The sequence below is a fragment of the Protopterus annectens genome, chromosome 14.part0 (genome assembly GCF_019279795.1).
Source record: "Protopterus annectens isolate FY-2018-M chromosome 14.part0, PAN1.0, whole genome shotgun sequence".
Classification (NCBI taxonomy): domain Eukaryota; kingdom Metazoa; phylum Chordata; order Ceratodontiformes; family Protopteridae; genus Protopterus; species Protopterus annectens.
The window spans coordinates 1,002,426,872-1,002,451,667 of NC_056748.1; the positions used below are offsets into that span (position 1 = coordinate 1,002,426,872).

General features: G+C 38.5%; 1 protein-coding gene across 1 annotated transcript in view; it reads left to right on the plus strand.

Moving 5' to 3' along the window:
- Positions 1 to 24,796, plus strand: part of JAKMIP3 (Janus kinase and microtubule interacting protein 3) — a 1,929,353-nt gene that overhangs the window by 1,099,800 nt on the left and 804,757 nt on the right. Inside the window, exon 10 of the mRNA XM_044056811.1 lies at positions 18,739 to 18,798. Within this exon, the coding sequence (XP_043912746.1) occupies positions 18,739 to 18,798 (60 nt within the window). The remainder of the gene's footprint in view (positions 1 to 18,738; positions 18,799 to 24,796) is intronic.

Below are 24,796 nucleotides of genomic sequence, written 5' to 3' on the forward strand. Positions count from 1 at the left end.
CAGTAAGGCCATGGCATCCAGGTCTAAGGAAGTCATAGTGCCACTTTATTTGATCCTTATCAGACCCATCATTAAGTATAATGCCCCCTTTAGCATGTACCTAACCAGGCATCTGCAATAGTTGGAATGCCCACAAAGGTGCCTTAGCAGAAGAAACAGGGTATAGACACATTATCCTATACGGATCACCTTAAAACCTTATCTCAATAGTTTGTCTTCCACAGATTACTGAGAGGTGATCTATGCCTGGCATCCAGGGATCCAGCTATGATGAACTTTTTGCACATCTGGAAAATGAACAGCTTCAGAACCAGTAGACCCAATGTATGTGAAGGAAAACATGAGAGGAAGAAAAGTAGTATGTGAAGGGAAACATGGGAGGAAGAAAAGTAATATGTGAAGAGTAAGACATGGTGACTTTCCTGAGGATACAAACACAAGTCAAAAACTTTCGAAAACTAAGGACAAGTGTGGCAAACATAGTTAAAGATAATTCCTTTTTTTACTGAAGTGCTTTTCGTCCGATTTAATACACGAACTTCATCAGATAAAATGAAAAGTGAGCTGTTACTTTTTAAATAAGCAAGGAAATGCATCAGCTGATGTTTCAAAATTTAAAGCGACATGCCTTATTTTTAAAACCTTCATATTAAAAAGCTTTCTGTATTAAAATACTACTATTATAATGAATTATTATAAATCGACAAAAAAAATTATTTCAGACATAAAATTACATACAAATCCACAATTAAAACCTGTTTTAACAATGGACTAATGAAAGACAGATACTATTAAGAAATTAAATTAGCCAGTCCAATCCAAGCAGCAGCGGCAGATGTAAAACTATTTTGTACTCAATACAGTTGATCAATAAATTACAGTAGGACCAATAGAAGTAGAACTGGAGAGGTTGGAATTATTATGGCAGATCCGGTTATATGCATATAATCTGCCGGGTCTTAATGACGTGTTCAATAATGCCTATACTAAAATTAAGGAGCCCCCGTAGATAGATTGACTAATAATATCATGATTTAATAAGAATTTTTATAGGATTTATTAGTATTTTGTTTTTTTAGTGATTGTATATAGATACTGTAATTTATTGATAAACTGTATTGAGTACAAAATAGTTTTACATCTGCCGCTGCTGCTTGGATTGGACTGGCTAATTTAATTTCTTAATAGTATGTGTCCTTCATTAGTCCATTGTTAAAACAGGTTTTAATTGTGGATTTTTATGTAATTTTATGTCTGAAATAAATTTTTGTCGATTTATAATAATTCATTATAACAGTAGTATTTTAATACATAAAGCTATTTAATATGAAGGTTTTAAAAATAAGGCATGTCGCTTTAAATTTTGAAACATCAGCTGATGCATTTCCTTGCTTATTTAAAAAGTAACAGCTCACTTTTAATTTTATCTGATGAAGTTTGTGTATTAAATCGGACGAAAAGTGCTTCAGTAAATAAAGGAATTATCTTTAACTACATTTGCCACACTTGTCCGACGTTCCTGAGCATGGAAGATAGAAGCTCATACAACATAATTTATACTTCACTAACTTTTAATTAATGCCCATGGCTCCCCAAGGGTATGCCTGATTCCCATTTTAATACTTTGTGTACTTTAGTAGCATAGAAAATCAATGGTCCCCCAATGCTTTGTTTCTAGTGCTGCAGGTACATCATTTCTTTCAAGTTAATGTATGCACACAACATCATTATCACCTTTACTCAGGTGTTTTAAAGTGATATAGCCTGTCATAACTGGCCATTTGTTTAACTTAGGGATGCCATCTTGTATGTCCATTTTTCAAAACATAACTGCAGACACTGTCTTTCTGATAAATACTTTAACTTGGATTATCCTACAAAAACAAACAAACAAAAAAAAATATTTGACAAAGCAGAATTTTTTTTTTTTTTTTAACATCTGAGAACTCAGATTAAATTCACTCATTGTTAACCATGTTTTGGAATAAACCTGTCATTCTATTTTTAAGTAGCCTGTACATTCCTTTCTGAAAAACAGAATGACCACTGTGATTAAATTCCATTTTTGTCTTGCATAACTTAACATTCTAATAACAGCATATCATATGCAGTGCTTATTAAGAATGTAAGTGACCATACAGATTAATAATTTTCATCATTCAAGAGTAAAGGGGAAATATTCCATAGGTCCATAGATTCATACTAGGCTAATGACCACCAGGACATTACATGCCTAGCTGTGCAACCCAACCAAGTTTTGCCTCAGAGTTCCTCCGATGCCTATATTGTGGGTATGTTAATAAAGCATTAGCTAAGGGTTATGGGGTGAAATGTTAGTTGGGGATTAATTTACTTACGGTCAACCTTTGTCCATCGAAGCCATGGAGGCAGTGGTCAATGTTTCTTTTAAATGAACTCTGTTTCATGTAGATGGGGAGCTTATGCCATAGTGCAGGGATCCTTTGAGGCACATATCATTCCCTCCTTCAGGTTCTGTTCATGCTACAGACAATGTTCAGGTACTTGTATCTAGTGTTTCTGCTGTTCTTTGTCTTGCAGATGTGCAAGAGATCCATCAGAGCTGGATCCAAGGACATGTTTAAAAGAGCATAGCTAGCCTCTTGGTAACTAGGAGACTAAGTACAGAGATGGGGCCTTAAGGCAATCTGTGTAGGACAGGGTATTCATACCTTGGATTATCCTGGTGAGGATCCTTTGAGGGCATTCCAACTGTTGCAAGTGCCTGGCTAGGTATACATCAAAGGGGCGTTGTACTGAATGATGGGTCTGATAAGGACTGATTAGAGTGGTACTATTACTTCCTTGGACCTGAATGCCATTCCCTTGCCTATGAGTTGGGTAACATAGAATGATTTTCTTACTATCTTGGCTATATGTTGGTCGAATGTCAGATTTCTGTCTACATATGTTCCCAGATCCCTAACTACTGGGTCAACTCTTAGGATTGTTTTATCAATGATGTAATTAGCTTGGGTGGATGCTTTCCCAAAGGGCACTATAATGCATTTCTTTGCATTGAGTTTTAATCCATGGCATTCAAACCAGTCATTTGTTTGTGTTAGACTCTCCTGTGGGGTGTTGCTATCACGGGGGGAAGAATCTATGATGGGTCCCAACTTAAAGTCATCTGCAAACTTAGAGAGCCAGAGGCCTTTGACAATAGCCTTGACTTCCAAGAAGTAGATGGCAAACAGGAGAGGGTCCGATACAGAGCTCTGGGCTACTCTGCTGGTGTCCGGTCTCTTGGAAGAGGTGGTCTCACCAATCCTGTCTTGTTGGGTCCTATGTGTGAGCCAGCTAGCAATCCAATGAGTTATGTAGGGATTTTTGCCTATTTCTGAGAGTTTGTCAACAGTACCTGAGTGGTGTATTGTATTAAATGCCTTGATCAGGTCAAGATAGGTGGTATGCACCATTTCCCCCTCAGCTATAGTCATGGTAACCCATTGAAGAAGTCTACCAGGTTATGTAGGCAAGACCTTCCCTTAACAAGGCCAAATTGGGATAGGACTAGTAACTGTAGGTTTGCCAGTGTTCCTGTTGATCATTTCCTTGATAATTTATTAGACTTGTCAGACTGGTGGGTTTGGAGTTCCTGTGGTCTGTTGATGGTCCACCCTTATGAAGAGGGATGACCATTGGCCTTCCATTCACTTACCTTGTAACCTGTTTTGATGCTGTAGTTGAAGAGAGCCTCAAGTGATCCTGTTAGGTCATGTTTTAGGCTATTTAGGAGAAAACTGGAGATACTGTCATTGCCCATTGAAAAAGTGTTTTGGGGCTTAGCAAGCACCTCCAAGACCTGGTCCCCAGCAGATTTGCTATGTCACCCTAAAAAGTAAAGGTTGTGCCGTTCTGCACATTGCTGAGTATTACATTTAAGATTCCTGACATAGCTGAAGAAGGCACTGTGATTGTCCTTAGCCTGGAAAGCTATTTTGACTTCATAATTGGGCATGTTGGACTTTACTAGACCTCTTTGTTTCTTGTTTAGTTGAATAATAGAGCTGTTGTCTCTATGAGAGTTGCTCTTTCTAATTTTGGCAATGACTTTTTTTCTTTTGTTAAATAGCCTGTTAAGGTAAAGATTCCATCAGTGTGATTTGTTTTTGGTCTTAGATCTGGACTTACTTCTGGGTAGCTATGGCAGCATCAATGCAGCCATTTGCATGTTTGTACAGATTCTGCATACATAGCTCTGTTCTTGGGGATTGGGGAGCTGTGAATTTTGACAAACTGTCACTTAATAGGACATAGTTTGCTTTAGTATAGTACCTAACTGTTATGGGTTTTTTGGGTTTTCCAGACTGATTTTTATTTTGAGGGAGACAGCTTTATGGTATGACTTTACCACTAAAGACATGACACATGGGGTGGGGGTGCAATGCTCCCCCATGTTGGTGAATACTAGATCCAATATCTTTGATCCTCTGGTTGGAGAGTGCACCTTTTGGTCCAGGGTATTTGTGTTGACAAAGTCCAGGAAACATTGTGCCTGTAAGTCAGAGGCACTGTTAATCACCCAGTTTATAGAGGGATAGTTAAAGTCTCCAATAAATTGGATATTTGGTTGGATGGTGAGTGCTTCTAGTAGGTATATGTAAAAGTTGTGAACTTCGTGTGTCATAGAGGGTGACCTGTAGCTATCTGTCCAGTACATGATAGGGAACTTTGTCTATAGTTGCTGAGACTTGGATGAACTTCAGGGCACCATCCTGTTTAACCAACCGAGAGTTATATTTGCTGCTAACATAGACTGAGACACCTTCACCTTTAGCCCATGTCTTTGGTGGTGTTGGTCTAAATGTGTGCAAGTAACTGTAACTTTCCATTGCCAGAGTACTTTCTACAGCTTTAAACCAAACCTTGGTAACAGCACAGATATCTTCATTCTGCAGAGTGAAGAGAGCTTGCAGGGTGTGGAGTTTCTTATTTAGGCTCCTAGCATTGAAATTTTTTTTTTGCTCTGTTAGTAGTTTTTCATTTTGGCATTGCCTAAAAAAGTCTGTAAGGGATGGATAAAGTTTAAACCAATACCTGAAAGTGCAGAGGGCCAGGCGCAGACTGTCTTTCACAAAGCAAAATGGCCAATTAACCATATCCTCCCATACTGATAGATGGTGGATTCCCCTGGAGTGACACCAGAAACTAAGCCGATTATTAAAATATATAATTTTGTGTTCATACCATGGCATCATTTTTGGTGAAGGTAGAATGCTGCTCAGTGCAAGGTACATATCTATCTGTGACACATATTCAGAGAAATCCATAAAATCTCTTTTCATATAGTCCAGTGAGGTATACCTCAGGTCATTTACACCCAGATGGACTATGATAGAATCATATTGGTACCTGTGGTGCAGTGCCTTCAGTGCATGCGGGATACTGTGGATCTAAGCTTTAAATGGGCGACTAGCCGCTACCATCTTCTTGTCCATCCTGGTGAGAGGAGTTTCTATGTGCTGTAGAATAAAATCTCCTATGACAAGTGTACGAGATGAAGTGTTTGCATGCCTTATGGGCTTTGTACTTGGAGGATCATTGGGGGCAGGCTTATGTGTAGTGTTCGGTGTTGCTTTTGGTGAGTGCTTTAGTGATTGCTGCAGATAGGTGTTGCAGTTTGATGGCTTAGTAGGTCTTTGAGGTTTGGAGATGTTTCTTTTAAGTGTCTAAGTGTAAGAAGGTCTATGTGTGTGGTGAGTGGTATGTGTGAAGGATGGTAATGTCTGTGTTTTTGACAGCCTTGTTTGTAAGTAAGATTCTTATAATGTTTGATAATGTCGAGAAATTTCTGGCAGTATTTTAAAGATGCTGTTGATGTTAGATTATAACAGCTTTATTTCAAAAAGATGTTATAAAAGTGCTTTCTGATTCACCACTTATGTTGGAACATTTTTATGTAATAAATTGTCCTTTTGCCACCCTTAGTTCTGCTTGCCCTGAGATGATTATATCTATTGTTAGAATTTACACTTACATCTGTGTTAGCATTTGCTTTGCCAATGTTCATATGTATTTGACAATACAAAACACATTTTAATCAGTCAGCAGCACACTGTACTCATACCTCATTAGACCCATTATAGAATAGAATGGCCCATTTGGTATGTACCTCTCAAGACATCTGCAACAACTGGAAAGGCTGCAGAAATACCTCACTAAAAGAATCACATACCTAAAGCAGATGCCCTATGCTGATCGTCTAAAAAAACTCCACCTATACTCTGTCACATATCGTCTACTCAGAGACGATCTCTGCTTAACATACAAGGCCATGTCAAACCCAGAGCTGTTGGACATGCTACACTTAAAGAAATCCCAATCCCTCAGTGACACACACTCCAGGGATCTAAATCTTGTCATCACAATGAACAAAACATGCTGGAGGGATAGGTTCCTGACCCAGAGACTCCCCAGACTCTGGAATAGACTGCCCATACATGTCAAGCAGAGCGCCTCTTTGGCCATCTTTAAAAGGAACCTTGATGATTGGATGGGAGATAGGAAATTCACCCCAGGGATCGCATCAGTCGCCCTGATAGACAGGAGTCCAGGGAAGTAAATACTGTGGGAAGAAATAGCCAGGGAAATGTTATGGCTAGGCTTGTATAGGCCCTAGGGCCGATAGCCAAGTACAAATCTAGGAACCTATACAGTGTATAGACCTTGAACAGACCATATCCTCTCAGAGCTTTTACACATTCACAAGTCCAACGGTGGCATAAATACCTGCTCAAGAGATTTCAATCTCTTTTGAAACATAGACATAATATGTTGAATGGATAGGTATGTATTGTAGAGAATTCTGGTGGGTTATATGTACACAAAATATAAGGGCTAAAATGTACCATGGTAATGAAAGTCTAGGTTTCTGAAGATCCTCACAGATCAATAGCCTATTGAACTAGTACCTATGTGGTTATGAACTACAGAAAGCATTAGCAACATTTTGCCTGCCTAAGTAGAGTATCTCTCTCTCGCTCTCATCCACATACAAAAACACATATAAAAGCTCAAATAAAATATATCATTGACAAAGACCTTGACCTTTAGAACAGTACTGTACCAATAACCTATTCTTTTTATATATACTACAAGTAGAAGGTTGTGCCCTTTATACTTCTTACTTAATATAATTATTTCTGAGGTTGCTGCATTTTGAAAGAAAGGAATTCCCTCATGACAGAAATGTTAGACTTCTTGGACACTTTTCTTCTTATGTTCTCTCTCACACATTTGCATCTTATAACCAACACATTTACATCTCCAGTCAAACATGGGAGTAGTATACACACATGTAGATACACACACACACACACACACACACACACACACACACACACACACACACGCACATGTACACAAGTGCACACATACACACACACACACACACACACACACACACACACACACACACACACACACACACACACACACACACACACACACACAGTAAAACAATATTTTATATTAAGTTTTAAACAGGAAAATATAGTTTTTCTTGCAATCAAGAAACACAATCAGCATCAAAAAAAGGCTACTTTAACAGGGCTTATTTTTTTGTCGAAGGCCACTTTGGCAAACTGCAAGAGTTAAACAGTATAATTCCAGACAGACTGTAACTCTTGATACTGTTTTTTTCTTTGTGTACTCAAGAGGGGGATGTCATGGTTTTCTTAGTTTAGCATGCATACACTCCCTGAATGCCTAACAGCAGCACTGTAGTGACTGTTAAATCCTCATTGCGCATCTTCCAGCAGTTAACACAATGGTGTTCTTTTCTATAAACATGTACCTATCTGGCCTTCTTGATGCAGCCAGGTTCTGTACAATCTCATGCATCTAATATGCATGACATTGATGCCTGGAATATTGTCCTTGTATCACCAGAGAGACAATAGAATGCATCACTGGATGGTACACATAGACATGAGGTTATCTAATGTTTAATGAGACAGAGCACCTGTAGCCTTCCTGTGTAGTCATATGACATTGCGCAGGTCCTATACTGTAGCTAGTGCAGTTCTCTTCACAGTGAACAAGTTCAGTACCTCCTTATCCATTATCTGCAGGTAAATGATGCTTGTGTGGTACTTGTAGGTGAAACATAGTTTTGCCTAATTACCATACTGTCAGTTTCCTACATTTTTTTTTTCAAAGTGATTTTGCAAACCAACTATGGCACAATAAATGTTACTTTAAACATAATTTACTGTTTCTACTTACTGTACCTCAGCTTCACTTTGTTCTTCCATCTTGCTTCATTCTCTGCCTTCTTGTGCTGTGTCACTGCAACTCAGCAGTTTATCTTGGACTATGGCACATAAAAGCCCCGTGAGCCATTATTCAGCATCCACACACTCGTGGCACTGTATCTCGGGAACACATTGCACTATACTCCAGGCATCATGAGAATCGCAAGCAGGATTTCCAGTCAGTAGCCTCTTTTGTATGTGGAACTCCTTTTATTTATGTATGTATTCATGTATTTATTAATCAGTGTATTAATTTATTTCTGCCTTTGTATCCCCACTGTCTACTGTTAGCTGCTGTCCCAGTTTTATGTGTGGAAAAAGCACAACCTTTATTCTGCATTTGAATACAGGAATGTTTGTGCATATCACCCCTCCATCCATATTATTACCCTACATTAGTTCATAGATTCATAAGACGTTACTAGGCTATTGGCCCTAGGGCCTTTATAACCCTAGCCATGTTATACCCTTGTTCCCTTATTGACCGAGTTGTATGATCTATATTTGCAGTGCGAGTCTATTATCAGCACAGACTGCCCTCATCCAAGAGGGACATAGGTGACACTTCCGGGGTAAATTTACAGTCTCCCATATTTTCTGTTATGCTTAAATAGGGTCATTGAGGAGGTCTTTTTTACGTGAATTAGGAGTTTGTTCCAGAGGAGTGGCAGTCTCTGGGAGACATATCTGTCTCTCCAGCATGTCCTGTTAATGTCGCAGGCTAGGTTGAGGGCCCTAGAGTGAGTGAAACTTGTCCCATTTGACTTGCAGATGTGCAGCATTTCCATTACTGCAGGGTCTTGACGGGTCTGTAGGCCAGACACAAGTTGCCTCTCAGCAGCCTATAAAATGCAGACTACAGTGAGAGGACATTCAGTTTGTCCATGTAGGTCATGTCTTGAAGGCCCTGAATTTTCTTGGTGAGAAACATCTGAGGCCTTTCCAGCTTCTTCAGGTGTCTGGTGAGGTACATACAGAAGGGAGCATTATACTCTATTAGCAGTCTGATGAGGGATGTGTACAGGGGGAGTTATAACATCCTTAGCTCTGGCTGCAATGCCCTTACTTATGAGATATGCACCACAGAAGGCCTTCCTTTATCACTGTGGACACGTGGTGATCAAAGTTAAGGTTGCTATCAACCTGTGTTCCCAAATCCCTCACCACAGGGTTTGAGCTAAGGGGAATACTGTTAATATTGTAATTTTCAGGAACTCCCCCTTTGCCGAAAGGGATGATAACACATTTCTTGCATTTAAAGTATGTCTGTGGCCTTGGAACCAATCATTTGTCTGTGTAAATCCTTTTTGTAGTATGTCAACATCATTGGGGGACTCAGTGATTGCACCCAGTTTGCAGTCATCTGTGAACTTGGTAAGCCACAGGCCATCTATTTTCACCTGGACTTTGGAGAAATAGATTCCAAACAGTAGGGAGCCCAACACAGATACTTGTGGTACACCACTGGTAACTGATTTGCTGGTAGAGGGGGAATTCCCGACTTTGACTGTATGCATTCTGTTGGTGAGCCAGTTGGCTACCCATCTTGTGACATATGAGTTAATTCTTAGCTGGGTGGGTTTATCAGTAATGCCTGAGTCGTGGGTTGTGTAAAAAGCCTTGGCTAAGTCAACATAAGCTTTATGTAGTGTTTTATCTTCATCCAGGCCTTTGTTGACATGCTCAAAGAAGTCCACCAGGTTTAATAAGTATGATCTACCCTTAACAAAGCCAAATTGGGTTGGGTCAAGAGATTGAAGGTTACCTATGTCTTTGTTAATAAGGTCCAAGATGTTCCTCTCCATGGCCTTGCAGATAAGGCTGGTTAGGCTTATAGGTCTGTAGGTCCCAGGGTCAATTAATGGCCACCTTTGTGCAAGGGAATTACTGTTGCTGTTTTCCACTCTGCTGGGACAAAGCCAGTACTTAGAATGTGGTTGAACAGACTGCCAAGTAGTTTCACTAGGTCCTGTTTTAGACCATTACTAGGCAGCTTAGGATGTTATCCAGTCCCATAGAGGAGTGCTTTTGGCCCTGGAGAGTGTGGTTATGACCTGCTCTTTGGAGCGGACTGGTGACAGGTATGCCCTGTGGTATGTCTGGTGGGGACAGAGGGGTGAAGCTTGTACCAAATCTGTCTGCTAGCATGTTGGTGATCTCCTCAGAGTCAGTATGAGTGGTACCATTCACTACTGGCTTATCACAAAGCTGCGCCTTCCCTTTTAGATTTCTGATGTACCTAAAGAATGCCTTGTGATTATCTTTAGCTACGGATGCTAATTTAACTTTGTAAGTGGCTTTAGAGGTCTTTACAAGATATCTAATTTGCCTTATCAAACCATGGAGGGTGTCCTTCTTCTCTTGAGTCAATTCCCTCTTGTTCTTAGACATTAGTTTCTTCCTCTTGTATAACTTATTTATGCTTGATGTCCACCACCAGGGTGACTTGTTTTTTTTTTTTTTTTGTTTTGTTTTTTGTGTGGATTTTATTTTGATCCTTTCAGGTACAGCCAAGTCTATACATCTGTATAGGTGTTTAACAAGGTCATTTGTGTAAACCTCTGTATAAGAGTCATTGTTGATAGTGGTAGCAGTGGGGTTTGAAACTATTTATGCCATCGCTTAGGAGGCTATAGTTTGCTTTAGAGAAATTTTTCATCCTTTTTGCTCTTAGGGGGGTTGGGTATAATTGTTACTTCGACCAATACTGATTTATGATCAGACCTTACCAGGGAGGGCAACACACACAGGGGATAGTGCAGAGACCCCCTCGTTGGTGAATACTAAGTCTAGGACATTCAAGCCCTTGTGGGGGTGCAGACTATCTGTTCCAAAGCATTTGTAATAACAAAGTCCAGGAATCTTAGGGAGAGCATGTTTGTGGTCTTATATGACTCCCAATTGATGGAAGGATAGTTGAAATCTCCCATGATCAAGGTGTTCAGCTGTAGGTCCAGCTAGGCAGAGTGGTTCACGTGGTTCATGGTGGGGGACCTATAGCTAACAATGATATGAAAGGGGGTTTTGCCTACAGTTATTTGAACTTGGAGTAGCTCTAGTGAGTCGTACAGTTTGACCAGTCTTAGGGTGTATTTGTCTTTAATGAAGCCTTTGGGTCTTTCATGCTAGTTTTGAGGTCTGAATGTGTGGAAGGCAATGTAGCCTTGCATGGCTGGGGTGCTGTCTGTGGCTTTGAACCATGTCTCTGTGACTGCAGAGACATCAACATCTTCTAAAGTAAGAAGTGCTTCCAGTGACTGCAGTTTCAGATTTAGACTCCTAGCATTAAGCAGCATAAGTTTGAGTTTGACTCTAGTGGATTTTTTACATGAGGAATGTTGTTGTTATGACACTGCCTAAAAAAGGCACTATGGGGAGGCAGGTCTGTTGACCATACCTACCCAGGCTGACAGATACTGGATCTCCCTAGACTGACACCAGAATGTAAGCCAATTGTTGAAGTCAATCAGTTTTTGTTTATATTGAGCCATCATCCTGGATGAAGGTAGAATGCTGCTAAGGGCTAGTGACATACTTGCCAAGGACACATAATGTGAGAGCTCAGTCATGTCTCTTCATATAGTCCAATGAGGTTCATCTCAAGTCATTCACTCCAGCATGGACTATGACAGAGCCATAACAGTTATTGTTGAGAAGCTTGAGTGCCTGTATGATCTGACGGATCCTGGTACCTGACAGTCAGCTAACCTTGACCTTCTTCTTGTCCAGCCTGGTGAGGGGGACATCTGTGTGCCTCACTACAGAGTCGCCTATGACCAAGACATTTGGTTTTTAGGTGTTTTGCCTTAGAGGTTTATCATCTGAGACGCTGTTGTGTGCATTATTATGTGTAGTGGATTCTGCTGGGTCTGCAGTCTGTGCAGTAGTTTGTACTTGGGAGGTCTTTGATTTTTAGGTAGGCATCTAGCGAGTACCTCCTCATATGTGGTTTTATGTGTTGTGAGCTTGTCATGTGCAAGATGTGAAGTGTGTGTGCTGACAACCCGTTGTGTGCTGACAATCTGTTTGTTATATAGTTTGTTATGTGAGAAAATTGATTCCAAATTCATAGTATAGATACGTCTTAGATGTTGCATTTGTTTTAGGAGTAACTGGTTGTCAGTATACAGGAGGCAGTTGCTACATTGCCTCAGGATGCCCATGTCAAGCAGGTTGGCTGGAGAAATGGCAGGCATTCCATTATGGCAGGTATATACTGTAGTAACTAGTGGGGGAGTGGGCTAGATGGACAGGTTTTGCTGTAAGACTAACAAAACGTGGCTATTCTATGGAGGAGGAGGGGTAGAAAACTGTGTCAGTGCTTCACACTGTATAACTGAGTTGCTCACGGCGCAGTAATGCAATCTCTGAGCAGCTACTGTAAACTAAGTGTAAACCCGTGCAAACACAACACTTAAATATAAGTGAAAGTAAACAATTTTAAACAAAGTAACTAAAGGATAAGCCCAAGACTGAGCCTTATTCCAGCAATCCCCAAGTCAGATTGGTCCTTGGCTGCACACTTCTGTCACAAGGGCGCGGGGGTGGTCTTCTTAATGTAAGATGGCTGGTTTTAGTGCTCAAATGATATCATACAGTCTAGATTCAGCAAGCCTGAATCTAGCCTGTGCTATAAAATGCAGAATTACTAGAAATGCAAAGTGTAGAAAATCTCAGTCATAACAGCAAAAAAAAAAAAAAAAAAAAAAAGTTTAAATAAAGCAGCAACTCGATAGATTACTTCCCCAAGATTTTAGTTTAGACCACACATTTTCCTAATGTAAAATTACTGGTTTGGAACCCAAGTGCTTAAACTAGAACAAAGACAATTGCAATAGCAGGCACAATAAGGTTTCATCAGCAATTCACAGCTTAGAGGGTGCAAAGCTAGCCTCGCCTGCCACAGCAGTTTAGAACACAAATCTTCCTAATGTAAAATAACTGGTTTGGAAACAAAGTGCTTAACTCATTACATACGAGTGATGCCTCCAGGTGCCTCTGCAGTTAACTCCTACTGACTTCTCTAGGGATGAAATATTGTTTGTTCATATTTACATCAATAATTCCAAAACCATGCTACGTACATGTTTTTAAAAGATTTAATCTTAAAGCTTACACAATGGCAAACACAACTGCATTAATATTTGACCTCTGTCTGGTGCAGGTAAATAGAAATTAACTGTTGTTTTTATTATATTAATTTATATAGATATATTTTTCACATTTTTCTAAATATCTCAACAACCAAATAACACAGACAGAACTCCTTAGCCTTGTATAAAAGCTTTCAGCTAGATGAATAAAATTCTGCTGATAGTATGTGTGTTACTTGAGTGGTTGCTGAGATATTGTAAATTGTTTACAGAATTAGTTAAAATTAGACATTCTCCTCAGTATTCATAGGCATGTCAAAACCTTTGAACCCTAGTACCTACAACTAAGCCATTCTGCCCTATAATGGTTTCACAGTTACCTTTCAGACTGACATCAAGCTGTAAAATGGAGAAATGAATTCTCACCTACATTACCTGTTACCTTAGGTGTACCACAGGAGTCAGTTCCAGGTCCACTCCTATTCAGTATCCTTACTAACAAGCTCCACACAGCTACTGACCTAGTCATAATTGTACAATATGCTGATGACTACACACTCATCTGTGCAGCTCCCTCACTTACTAAATTCCAAGAAATAACACAACTCTCATTCTTGGCAGTAGACTCTCAGCTTACTATCTCCCAACTAATACTGAATCCCAATAATAACAAGCCCACTGGCCATCTCTCTCCCTTCCTAATGTACTCTTTTAACAAGACAAAAATTGAACCAGTTTCAAATTGCAAGCTACTTAGCATCACAACTGACAATAACATGAAATTTGATAAACATCTGTCAACTATTATAAAGAAAGTCTACACAAAACTAGGCTCGCTCTACAGATCAAATTCATATCTCACTGGCTTCACTAGACAATCTATTGCTAGGATGTATTTACTATCACCCCTCTTCTACGCCTCTGCCATTTTCATTAACTTAAGGAACACTGATCTAGAAAGACTTGAAGCTTGCTATAACAAGATTGCTAGATTTGCTAGCAACTCCCCATATAGAACACATCATTGTAATGCCTTACATCATCTAAATTGGCTGGAACTACCTACCTGCTTACCCTCACCCATCTTACCACAGCCCACAGAATAGTATATCATTCCAAAAAGTGTCCATCTCTCCAAAACCTACTTCAGCCCTAATCCAATATAACACAACTTAGATCTTCTGACAAGCTTTTGCTACAAGTCACAAGAGCTAACATCTTCTATGGTGATTCTCTCTACTCCATTCATATCTCCAGAACATGGAATCTGACCCTACAATATATACTAACTATAAATAACACTCAACAATTTAAATCTCTGCTTAAGTCCCACCTAAGAACTGGCTTTGCTCTTGCCTAAATCCTAGCTGACCACTGTCTCCACCCTAGTCTCCAGAATTCATTCCTGTCAACATACTCAAACTTTTCATCTCCTACTTATACACTTAATGACTAATACATGCTCTTATCTATTCATATGTAAAACCCAAGCTATGTTTAGATAAATTACATTTTTTCTCAATTGTGTTTATGTTTCCTGTAAATATTATGATTTTCTTGTTGAAAATTGCAACTATTATTATAGCTATATGTGTTTTTCTTTTTCTTAGACAATGGTAACTAATATTATAGCTAAATATGTTTTTCTTAACCTGCCCTAACATATGCTTATAGTAATTTCAACTGTGATTATTATCTGTAACTTGTGGGGCTTTCCCCCCCAGGCCTCACTGAAAATGGGTCTCTCACCCAGTCTGAATATCCTGGTAAACAAACATAAAATAAATAAATATTACAAATATTATGTTTACTGTGGCTTTTACAATCTGGTTTAAGACCTAGAACCTAAAGAATACTGCCACTATAAAAATAATTTGTGCTGAAGAGTTTGCAATTTATACTTCTTTCATAACCCCTGTGGGTCCAGAGATATGAACATTTGTTTGAAATGTGAGGACATCATTTGATTATGTCAAAAGGTTTAGGCTCTACCCATTGGAAGTTATAGTGCAAACCTCCTAAGCTCCATTAGAGTGAATGAGTTAAACAAGAAAAAAGACGCTTAGAACAACAGGTACAATATGCCTTCAGCCAGCAATTCCCAACTCAGAAGGGCAGAGGCTGCTCTCTCCTCCCACAAGAGGGTAGACTACAAACCTTCTTAATATAAAATAACTGGCCTGAAGAAAAAGCGCTTAAAGCAAAACTAAGACACTTTTAGAATAACAGAAAAAATAAGCCTTTGATCAGCAATTCCTAATTTAGAAGGATGTAAACAACCTCTCCTGCCACAAGAGTGTAGACTGTAATGTAAAATAACTGGCCTGAAGCCCAAGTACTTAAAACAAAACAAAAAGGTTTACAGTAACAGTTACACATTAATCAAGCTACTAACAAACAGTAATAAATGCAGTAGAATAAATGCAATTTAACACTTTTAAGAACAAGCAGCAAAAGCAAAATAAATTAATAAAGTAGGAAGAAAACAAACAAAGTGAAAGTAGCTGAATAAACTACAATTTTTTTTAAAAGTTAAGAGGGACGGGAGGAAAGAGAAGATAATTCAAGGTCAAGAAACTAAAGGGTGGGCTTTCCCAGCTGATCTCTTTGTACTCAGCAGAATGAGCTGATGAGATGGGACTAGGAGCAGTGTCCAAAATCAGATTTAGATTAGGGGCAGGTGACTCAAAAGCCACCAAGTATAAGAATACAACAACAGTTAGTCGGGAGGGTGGGAACATGAAGTGGAGACAGAGATCAGTAATATTCAGGCAGAGTACAGCAAGCAAGCCAAATAAGCACTCCAGCTAAATACAGATGCCTCCAAATATTTCTAACTAAATGAGGAATGATGTTTCTCAGCCCCTCCAACTAATTAGCTTATGTTAATTCTTTACTAACTTTTCTAACTGACCCTAGCCAAGACCTCTTAAAACTCCAACTGAACAGAAAACATAAAACAAAACAAATGTAATAGAAGAAATTGTTAAAAAAATAGAAGTAAACAAGCCTTAAATGAAAACCTTCATTTCAAAATAAACTGCAAACAGAGATCAGCAATATTCAGCAGAGTACAGCAAGTAAGCCAAACAAGTATGGGCCCATAAGTACACCAAGAGCATTCTCCAACATACAGTTACTGTGCTGTCCGCATTTCCAGTAGGACCCTGATCCTATGGGTCACCTCCATCTTTGTCTTCAATTGTAAGGAGCTCTCTAGACATGTCTGCATGTTTTTTCTCACTTGGGCAAACTGACTTTAGTTACTTACTGCTTGCTCAGCTGTTGTTTCTATCAGCCGGATCCACTAGTTGAACTTGTGTTACTAGCTATGTCTAAATTTACTATACCAGTGGCACTATCGTATATGAAAGATGTCTGAAATCCAATCTTTGCATGTTTTTACATGCTTTTTTAAACTTTATTCCAGTGTTTATTTCTTAAAGCACAACTGCAGAAAAGGATCTGAAGCTTTGGTAAATGCATACATATAAATCTGGTACTTAGATACGAAGAGAAAATACACGGAGCAAACCATTTTGGTAAAACTATCTTTCAAATGGTTGAGTCATCAACCAATATTTGTGAAATCTGTAGAAAGGTCCATTTTAATGGAAACAAATTCCTCACTCTCAGATGCCTCATACTGCTTCTTCAAGATCTTGTGATCTCAAAATTATTAGTAGATGAAAACATGATTTCATGTTTTAATCTACTTTTAAACTAATGCAATTTAATCAGATATGTTCATACATTATCATTTTGGCAAAACAATATCATAGGAGCTTCCCTATGTTTAAAGACATATGTGCTCAGGTACTTGGTTTAGACTCTCTTAGATCATGGCTGCAGATGGAATATTTCATTTGTCTTCTACTGTGTGACAAGTCTGACTTTTTTAATACATCTTCATTTAGCTACATTTTATACAATCACACAGGTGTACATACCAATGTATTGAAACATTATTTTGCTTTGAAAAATGTGTCATGTTATTTATATTAAGCCTCATAAGATTTTAAATAACAATTACGGACAAAATATTCTTCTTTTGAAACTGTTAAAAATAAAAAAGTACTTTAGAGATTTTGTACTGAAAAATATAGTAGAACCAAACCACAACCAGTATCCATAAAAAAGAAACTTTTAATGGTGAGCGCTTTTGTGACAAATTTTGCCACTTCATCAGACAACACAACATCTCTTTACTTTGGTATTTAAAATATATTCCAACCCATAAAAACTCCTATGTAGTTAATAATCAATTAAAAGCATTAACAAGACAACACCAGCAAGGAAGCATTCCAGTCTACGGAGCCTAAAGGGGGAGCATGCAGTAAGAACAGCATGCCTGCAACAACTTTAAACTCTTCTTCTACTAACATTGCAACCAAAGAAAACAATGTTTTTAATTCGCAAATGGGCCTGCCCTACCCAGTTAACAACACATCTTTTCAGCAGCACACATACAGCGGGGAGAAATGAAAAGGAAAGCTTCTCAGGAGAACGACAGTGGGGTAACCTTAAAGATGTGGCAGCAGCGCAACAACCATTAGTTTGGAATATTTCTACAAAAACTCTGTCAGCAGCTGAAGAGAGACTTTTAAATAGAGGTATGACATCTATACCCTCAAGCACAATGACTATTACGGAAAATATAATTGAACTTTAGAGTTTTGCACATATGTCTTGTTAATGCTTTTAATTGATTGTTAACTACATAGGAGCTTTTATTGGTTGGAATATACTTTAAATATCAAAGTAAAGAGATGTTGTGTTTTCTGATGAAGTGACAAAATTTGTCATGAAAGCGCTCACCATTAAAAGTTTATTTTTTATGGATATTGACTGGTTTGGTTGTACTATATTTTTCAGTACATTGCCTTTTATCGTTTGGTGGAACCATTTGCCTGTATCACATTCTGTTTTCTCTTTGTTACTTTAGAGATTTATTTACAGACACATAGAAAAACATTTAATCGAGCTCAGTACAGTGTCTTTTATTTTTTTTTCTTTCCTTCGTTGTTTTCAGGATATTTTTTACTAGCTCGGCCCAACGAAACCAGAAGTTTAATTTCAAGGACAGCACAGTCATTACAACAAAATGTAAAAAAAATAATTATTTGATCATGGTTAGTGAATGTGGGTCATGTTTTGGAGTGCCAGGTCAGTGCTTTAGCTACATGTCTTATTACTTTTATTAAAGGCATGTATGTACTTGGTTATAATAACTTGACCACTTTTTATATGACTTGCTAGCATGGTGTTGGTTATTATATTATACCTTGTTTATGAAAGAGAAAAAATAAACTGAATTATGTGATACAACTCAGATATGGAGAATTTTAAAAGTGTATATTTTGTTTCAGGAACATGACAAATTATTGAGATACAGAAAGCAAAGAAAGAAAATATCCAAACAAGGCAAGGTAATGTCTACCAACAAATTCAGGTAAATCACTGCAACTTTGTATGTTTTAATTGACAAAACATTAGCACAGCAAGCAAAGTATAAAATCCTATGCATGTCACCTGGCAAATTAAATCTTCTAGACAGGTATTACTTGAAATATATCTTCTAATATTCAGTGCACTGAGTATTTTTATGAGTTTGATGAGTTTGTAAAGAATTACCTGTTTTTCCCCATAAAAATATCAGCTATTAGTGACTTTAACAATAGGCAAGTTAAATAGCAGTAGTGTACCAAATTTTAATTATCTGGTCTAGAAGCATTTTTTTACCAGTTTATGAACAAGGTAAGCCCACTAGATGCAACTGTCCCTTTTCAGGGGTAACCCAGAAACAGTGGTTAAATGACTTACTCAGAATCGCACAGTAGCAATTGAAGGTGGTAGGAATTAAAGTATGTACTGTGGGCAATGCAAGCAGCTCTTGAACAGCTCAGAGCTTTAGTCGTCTGCATTTGCTGCACACCTCATGATTGTCAGTCGTGGGTATATTATTCCGACAGCTGTAAGAATAGCAGTACCTATCATAAAATATGTGCTAGCATTAGCTGTATAGACAGAGACCATTCGGGGTGATGTTTGAAAACAGTGTATGCTGCTTTCATGATCTTCTCCCTGGTAAACATCTCATAATAAACATCATTGCATCACTTATGCTCCGTTTTATAAAGCCACCATCATGGAAATATCTTTTATGAATAGGAAAAGGAAAAAGGTATTTAAGGCCACGCATTTAAACTTTATTGTTTTATATGCTGTTATGCAAGCCCACAAATCTAGATCTTTTTTTAATAAAAATATCAAAACTGTACAGATTTTTGACATCTAATGCTTAAGCATTGAAGAAGTATGCAGTAGATCCCCATGCACTATTAAACAGATAATCCCATGTACATGTTCTCAGAGTTCTACTCTTAGGCAAATGCAGTTCTAATAAAGTGGTACTTTGTAACTTGCAGTTGTTCTTCTTTTCAAAAAAAAAAAAATAATAATAATTAAACATAAGATCCGTGTATCATTTTCTGCAGAACTTTAGGATATTTAAAATGTTCCTACAGTGGGTGGCATCCTAGTCAGATCACCTTTAGCTGACTACCTCTCTTGATTCTTACAAACCATATGCGGGTTATTATGAGGCCATAGCACTTAAGTTACTGGCACGTGTAACATGTTCCTGTCTACTTCATCCAATCAATGCTCACTAGACAACTAGTCCTTCCCTCTACCCTACTACCACCCTTTTCCTATACAACCTCATCAAGCTAATAATGTACACACACTATATATTTTCCTACCACCCTTACTGTACTTCACACTTTACACAGTAACCTTACCACCCCCTCTATACCTCCTTTATCATCCATTTTACACACTCCGCTACCTTTCTATTATCCTTTCTATTTCTCTCCCTGTTTTTTATCCACCACTCTACTTGCCCAATCCACCCCCTAAATATGTGTATTATATATATCTCCATTCCTTCCCTTCTTTTTTCTGCCTAGTAATCTGCTATCGTATTAATATTTCACCTAAAAACTCACCTCCCACACTTAACCATCCACTATGCGACAAAGATAAACACTACCCAGGCACACCTACACCTCATCTTTTTAATCTCCCCAGCTTTCTCATATACAAACACAGACTCCTCAATAGCCACCAACATTCTCACCTAGCAAAATTCAGACAACATTCTGTCCTATACACACCACCTTCTCTAACCATTTGCTTTAAAAAAATCTCCTTATGTGGAGACTTTCATCCTTACCCTGGCCTGAATGTCTCTACCACACAAGATTCTAACCCCATCCCCCTACCTCCACTAATACTATACTACCTACTAAACACCTAACTATTACCTCTATTACCTCTATTAACTTGCAAAGTCTAATTAACAAAATATGTGAATTTCACTCTTGGGTTGCTGTCTACTCTCCTGACATAGTAAGTCTTACTGAAACCTGGCTTAAACCACCTATTACTGACTCTGAAATACTCCCATATGGCTATAATATTATCTGATCTGACAGACCACACAAAAAAAGATGGTGGTGTGGCTATACTATATTCACACCATCTTTCCTTATCCTCACTGTCTACAAGCCCCCCCCCCCCTAACTTTCATCTGGCCGAAATTGTTATTGCCACCTGCAAACTAAACAGTCATAAAAAAACTATGTATATATATTCCTCCAGGTAATAACATTCCCATTCTTGAAAATTTTCTCTCGTGGACCACCAACTCTATCTCCAATGAAATTATAATTCTTGGTGATGTTAACATCAACTGGAATAGCTTAAACACTGACGTCACTTCCTCAAGTATTAATCTTCATGGTACACTCAACTTATAACCTCCTATACCCATTTCAGCAAATCCACATACACATGTAGCACCCTAGACTGGATCCTAGCATCCAGTCCTAGTTTGTGCCAAAACCCCAAAACCCTTGTTAATTCTATCCATGACCACCTCCTGACTTATGTTCAAAGATTCGCCCTCTAGCAGGCTAGACAACACAAATATAAGAACTCTTCAGTCTCACCAGCTTTATCCCTAATGTATTTAATAGGTTAATCTCAGCTATAAATTGGTCGTTCCTCTTCAGCCAACCACTAGATGATGTTGTTCTAAAATTCAATTCCATATTCCTAGATACTCTTAATAGCCTAGCTCCCCTCAAAAAAAGAAGAGTGAAATCTCTTCATGCTCCTTGGCTATTCCATTACACAAGAGACCTAATGCATAACAGGGATGCTGCATGGAAGACTTGGTAAAACTCCCAAACTCCCAGCCAGCTATAAACCTACAAACAACTTTGGAACTTTACAAAAAACTGGTCAACGAAAAAAAAAAAAACCTACTATCTTTTACCACAAATTCACCAAAAAAAATCCTAAAAAATTCTGGGTGACCATTAACAAGATTCTTCATCTTGGTTCTCCTAGCATACCAAACCCTTGCCCTAATGACTCTCCTTTTGCAACCGCCCCAAAGTTTAACACCTACTTCATAAACTCCATAGTTGCCCTAACTCAAAACCAGCACAACTCAAATCAAACTCCTCCTCTCTCACCTCCCCAAAATAATGCTACTTTTCTCTAAAACCTGTCCCTACCTCGTTTATCAAATCATTGCTGTCTAAACTTAAGCCCTGTTCCCCCTCTGTAGGTAGACTACCAACTGAATTTTTAAAACTTGCAGAAAACTCCATAGTCTACCCAATTTCCATACTGATGAGCAGCTCAGTCCAAGAATCTACAGTCCCTTCCATCTGTAAACAATTCTATGTTACAGCACTTCATAAAGGTGGAGACTGTATCGAACTGGCAAACTACAGGCCTACAGCTATACTGTCCCCTCTATCAAAAATATTCGAAAAATGCATACACAAACAATCTCTAGATTGCCTCCTACATGAAAATCTACTTTCCCCTGCCCAACATGGATTTCGGCCATACCACAGCACAACCACTGCCTTAATCTATTTCACTGATACCATCATAAAAGCCAGGGAAAACAATAACTTTGTATCCTCCCTCATTCTTGACCTCTCCAAAGCCTTTGACACAGTCTCCCACACTAAACTTCTTTCAAGTATGTCTGCTCTTGGTTTCTCCAGCCCTACTCTCAAATGGTTTTCCAGCTACCTTTCCAATCAACAGCAATCAGTTAAGTGGCTTTTTTCATATTTCCAGTTCCTCACAGTTAATGTGGGGGTACCCCAAGGCTCCATTCTTGGTTCTATACTCTTTAACATCTTTATAAACAATCTCCATTTATCCTGCCCTCAGTCCACACTTGTACAATAAGCTGATGACTCCACTATCATCTGTCACACCTCCAACCCTTCACCCAGCAATCCTTTAACTCTATCGAAAGATGGCTAAATGACAACCAACTTCAGCTTAACCCCAAAAACACTAGACTAATGCTATTCCTTCCAAAAACTAAGTCCTTTCATAAAACAATCTTTACTATCACATTCCTTGATAATATGAAGATATTAGTAGTGTCACACACCAGACTGCTCGTTATAATCGATGATCAACTTAAGTTTGATCTCCAGATCCAAAACTGTGTAAAAAAAAAAACTCATCAGAAATTTGTCTTGCTCTACAGATCCAAAAAATTCCTAAGTAATGACTCCAGACTTTCTTTAGCTAATGCATACATACTTCCCACTCTTTTCTATGCCTCCCCATTCTAACCAACATGCAATACACCCTGAAAACCAAAATGGAACTATGATACAATAAAATTGCCAGATTTTGTGCCAGTCAACCCTTCAACTCACACCATGGACTATCTCCAAAAAACTTAAAATGGCATGAGCTACCTCTACATCTCCTCCTCTCCCAACTACCCCTTACACATTTTATACTTAATAAACCAACTGCCTGTCCATTATCTCATCTATCATTTCCTACTATATCCCAACCTGCTCCTCTGGAGATCTGACCAACTCCTCCAGCCATTTGTTACTACTTTGTTTATACTCCCCTTCTACTTACTCAAACACCACCTCTTTATTACTCCTATTCAAAATTCTGCATTCCCTTTTCTCATTGCTAACCTAGAGATAATTATCCATTACTTCACATATTTTTTCTAGAATACTGTACTTAATTCTATTCTGCTTCTTCCATACCTTCCTTTCTCACCTAACTATTTCAGCCTTAAACTGATTTGCAAATAATACTTGCCACTGACATATTTTACAGTCCAGTTTCTCTTGTTATATTTTATCTACCTGTTGCTGACAATTTATTGTATTCACTACTCTTGTTTTATTTTATTGTTGTGGATACGTAATTGTATATGCTAAGTTTTGTTTTATTATATTATTACCTACTTAATTTGATGCTGCAACTTATTCAGTCAATGTTGAAATGTAATTGTAATTTTCTTCATTGTGTGCTTAATGAACTTTGTTATATATTTGGAGCTTTACTCCCTGGGCCTCAAACGAAAATAGGATTTTGCCCACTCAGACTTTTCCTGGTCAACAAGTGTCAAATAAATAAATAAATTAATTAAATGTAATTTCAGTGTAAAGAGGGCCCAAAGCTTTAGTCTGCCCAAGTACTCATCTTGAACAATATTGTAGGTGGGTATCATAAGGCTGTGGCTGATTTTACTTACTAGAATGCGTTATGGATGGGTAGATGAAGCCATGGATAGCTTTCATAATGCTTCTCCAAAGAACACTGAAGGTAAACTGACAGCTCCATAATTACAGATGAACTCATATCTCTCCATGTCCCTCTGTGAACTGTAGGCTAACTTATGCTGAGCTTTGGTTCAGTAGGCTGCTGATGTCAGTAGCACATTAAGTTCCTTGGTCAGGACACAGCAGCTAAGGATACCTGAAGGCAGGTCATGCATCATGGACACATGCACTCTGTCTCAAAACAAGGCCAAGATACATATTGTTTGATGAAACAAAGCTAAAGATGTACAAAAGGGCATGTTGTGAAACCCAGAGCTTTGCAGGACATTTGTTGTTACTAGTCCACCAGGGACAATACTGCAAGGGTACAAAGCATATCAGTATATACACTCCATGTGTGGGCGGTACTTAAAACATTGTGCAAGTGGGTAAAGGATAAAAAAAGTGCATGCAGACAGGCAGCACAAGCCCCAAGGTGTGCAAGAGGCCATGCACGTAGATCCTGTAAATGATGGGAAACAGATGAGAAGTGCTTGGTGTCCTATGTGAATGCACACATACACTCACATGAATACACACACACATACGTACACCAACATGCAAACACAGTCATCCATATATGCCTTTGTCCATGCTAGGGCTGCCCTCTACAGCTCTGTGAAGAGCTGCACATCACTACATATTTAGCCATGATGACTAGCATGCAGAAAGGGGCGAGAGCACATGCAGTGTTACCTATTCCTGTGTCCCACTTATTATCGGCTGCGTTTTTTATGGTCCTGTA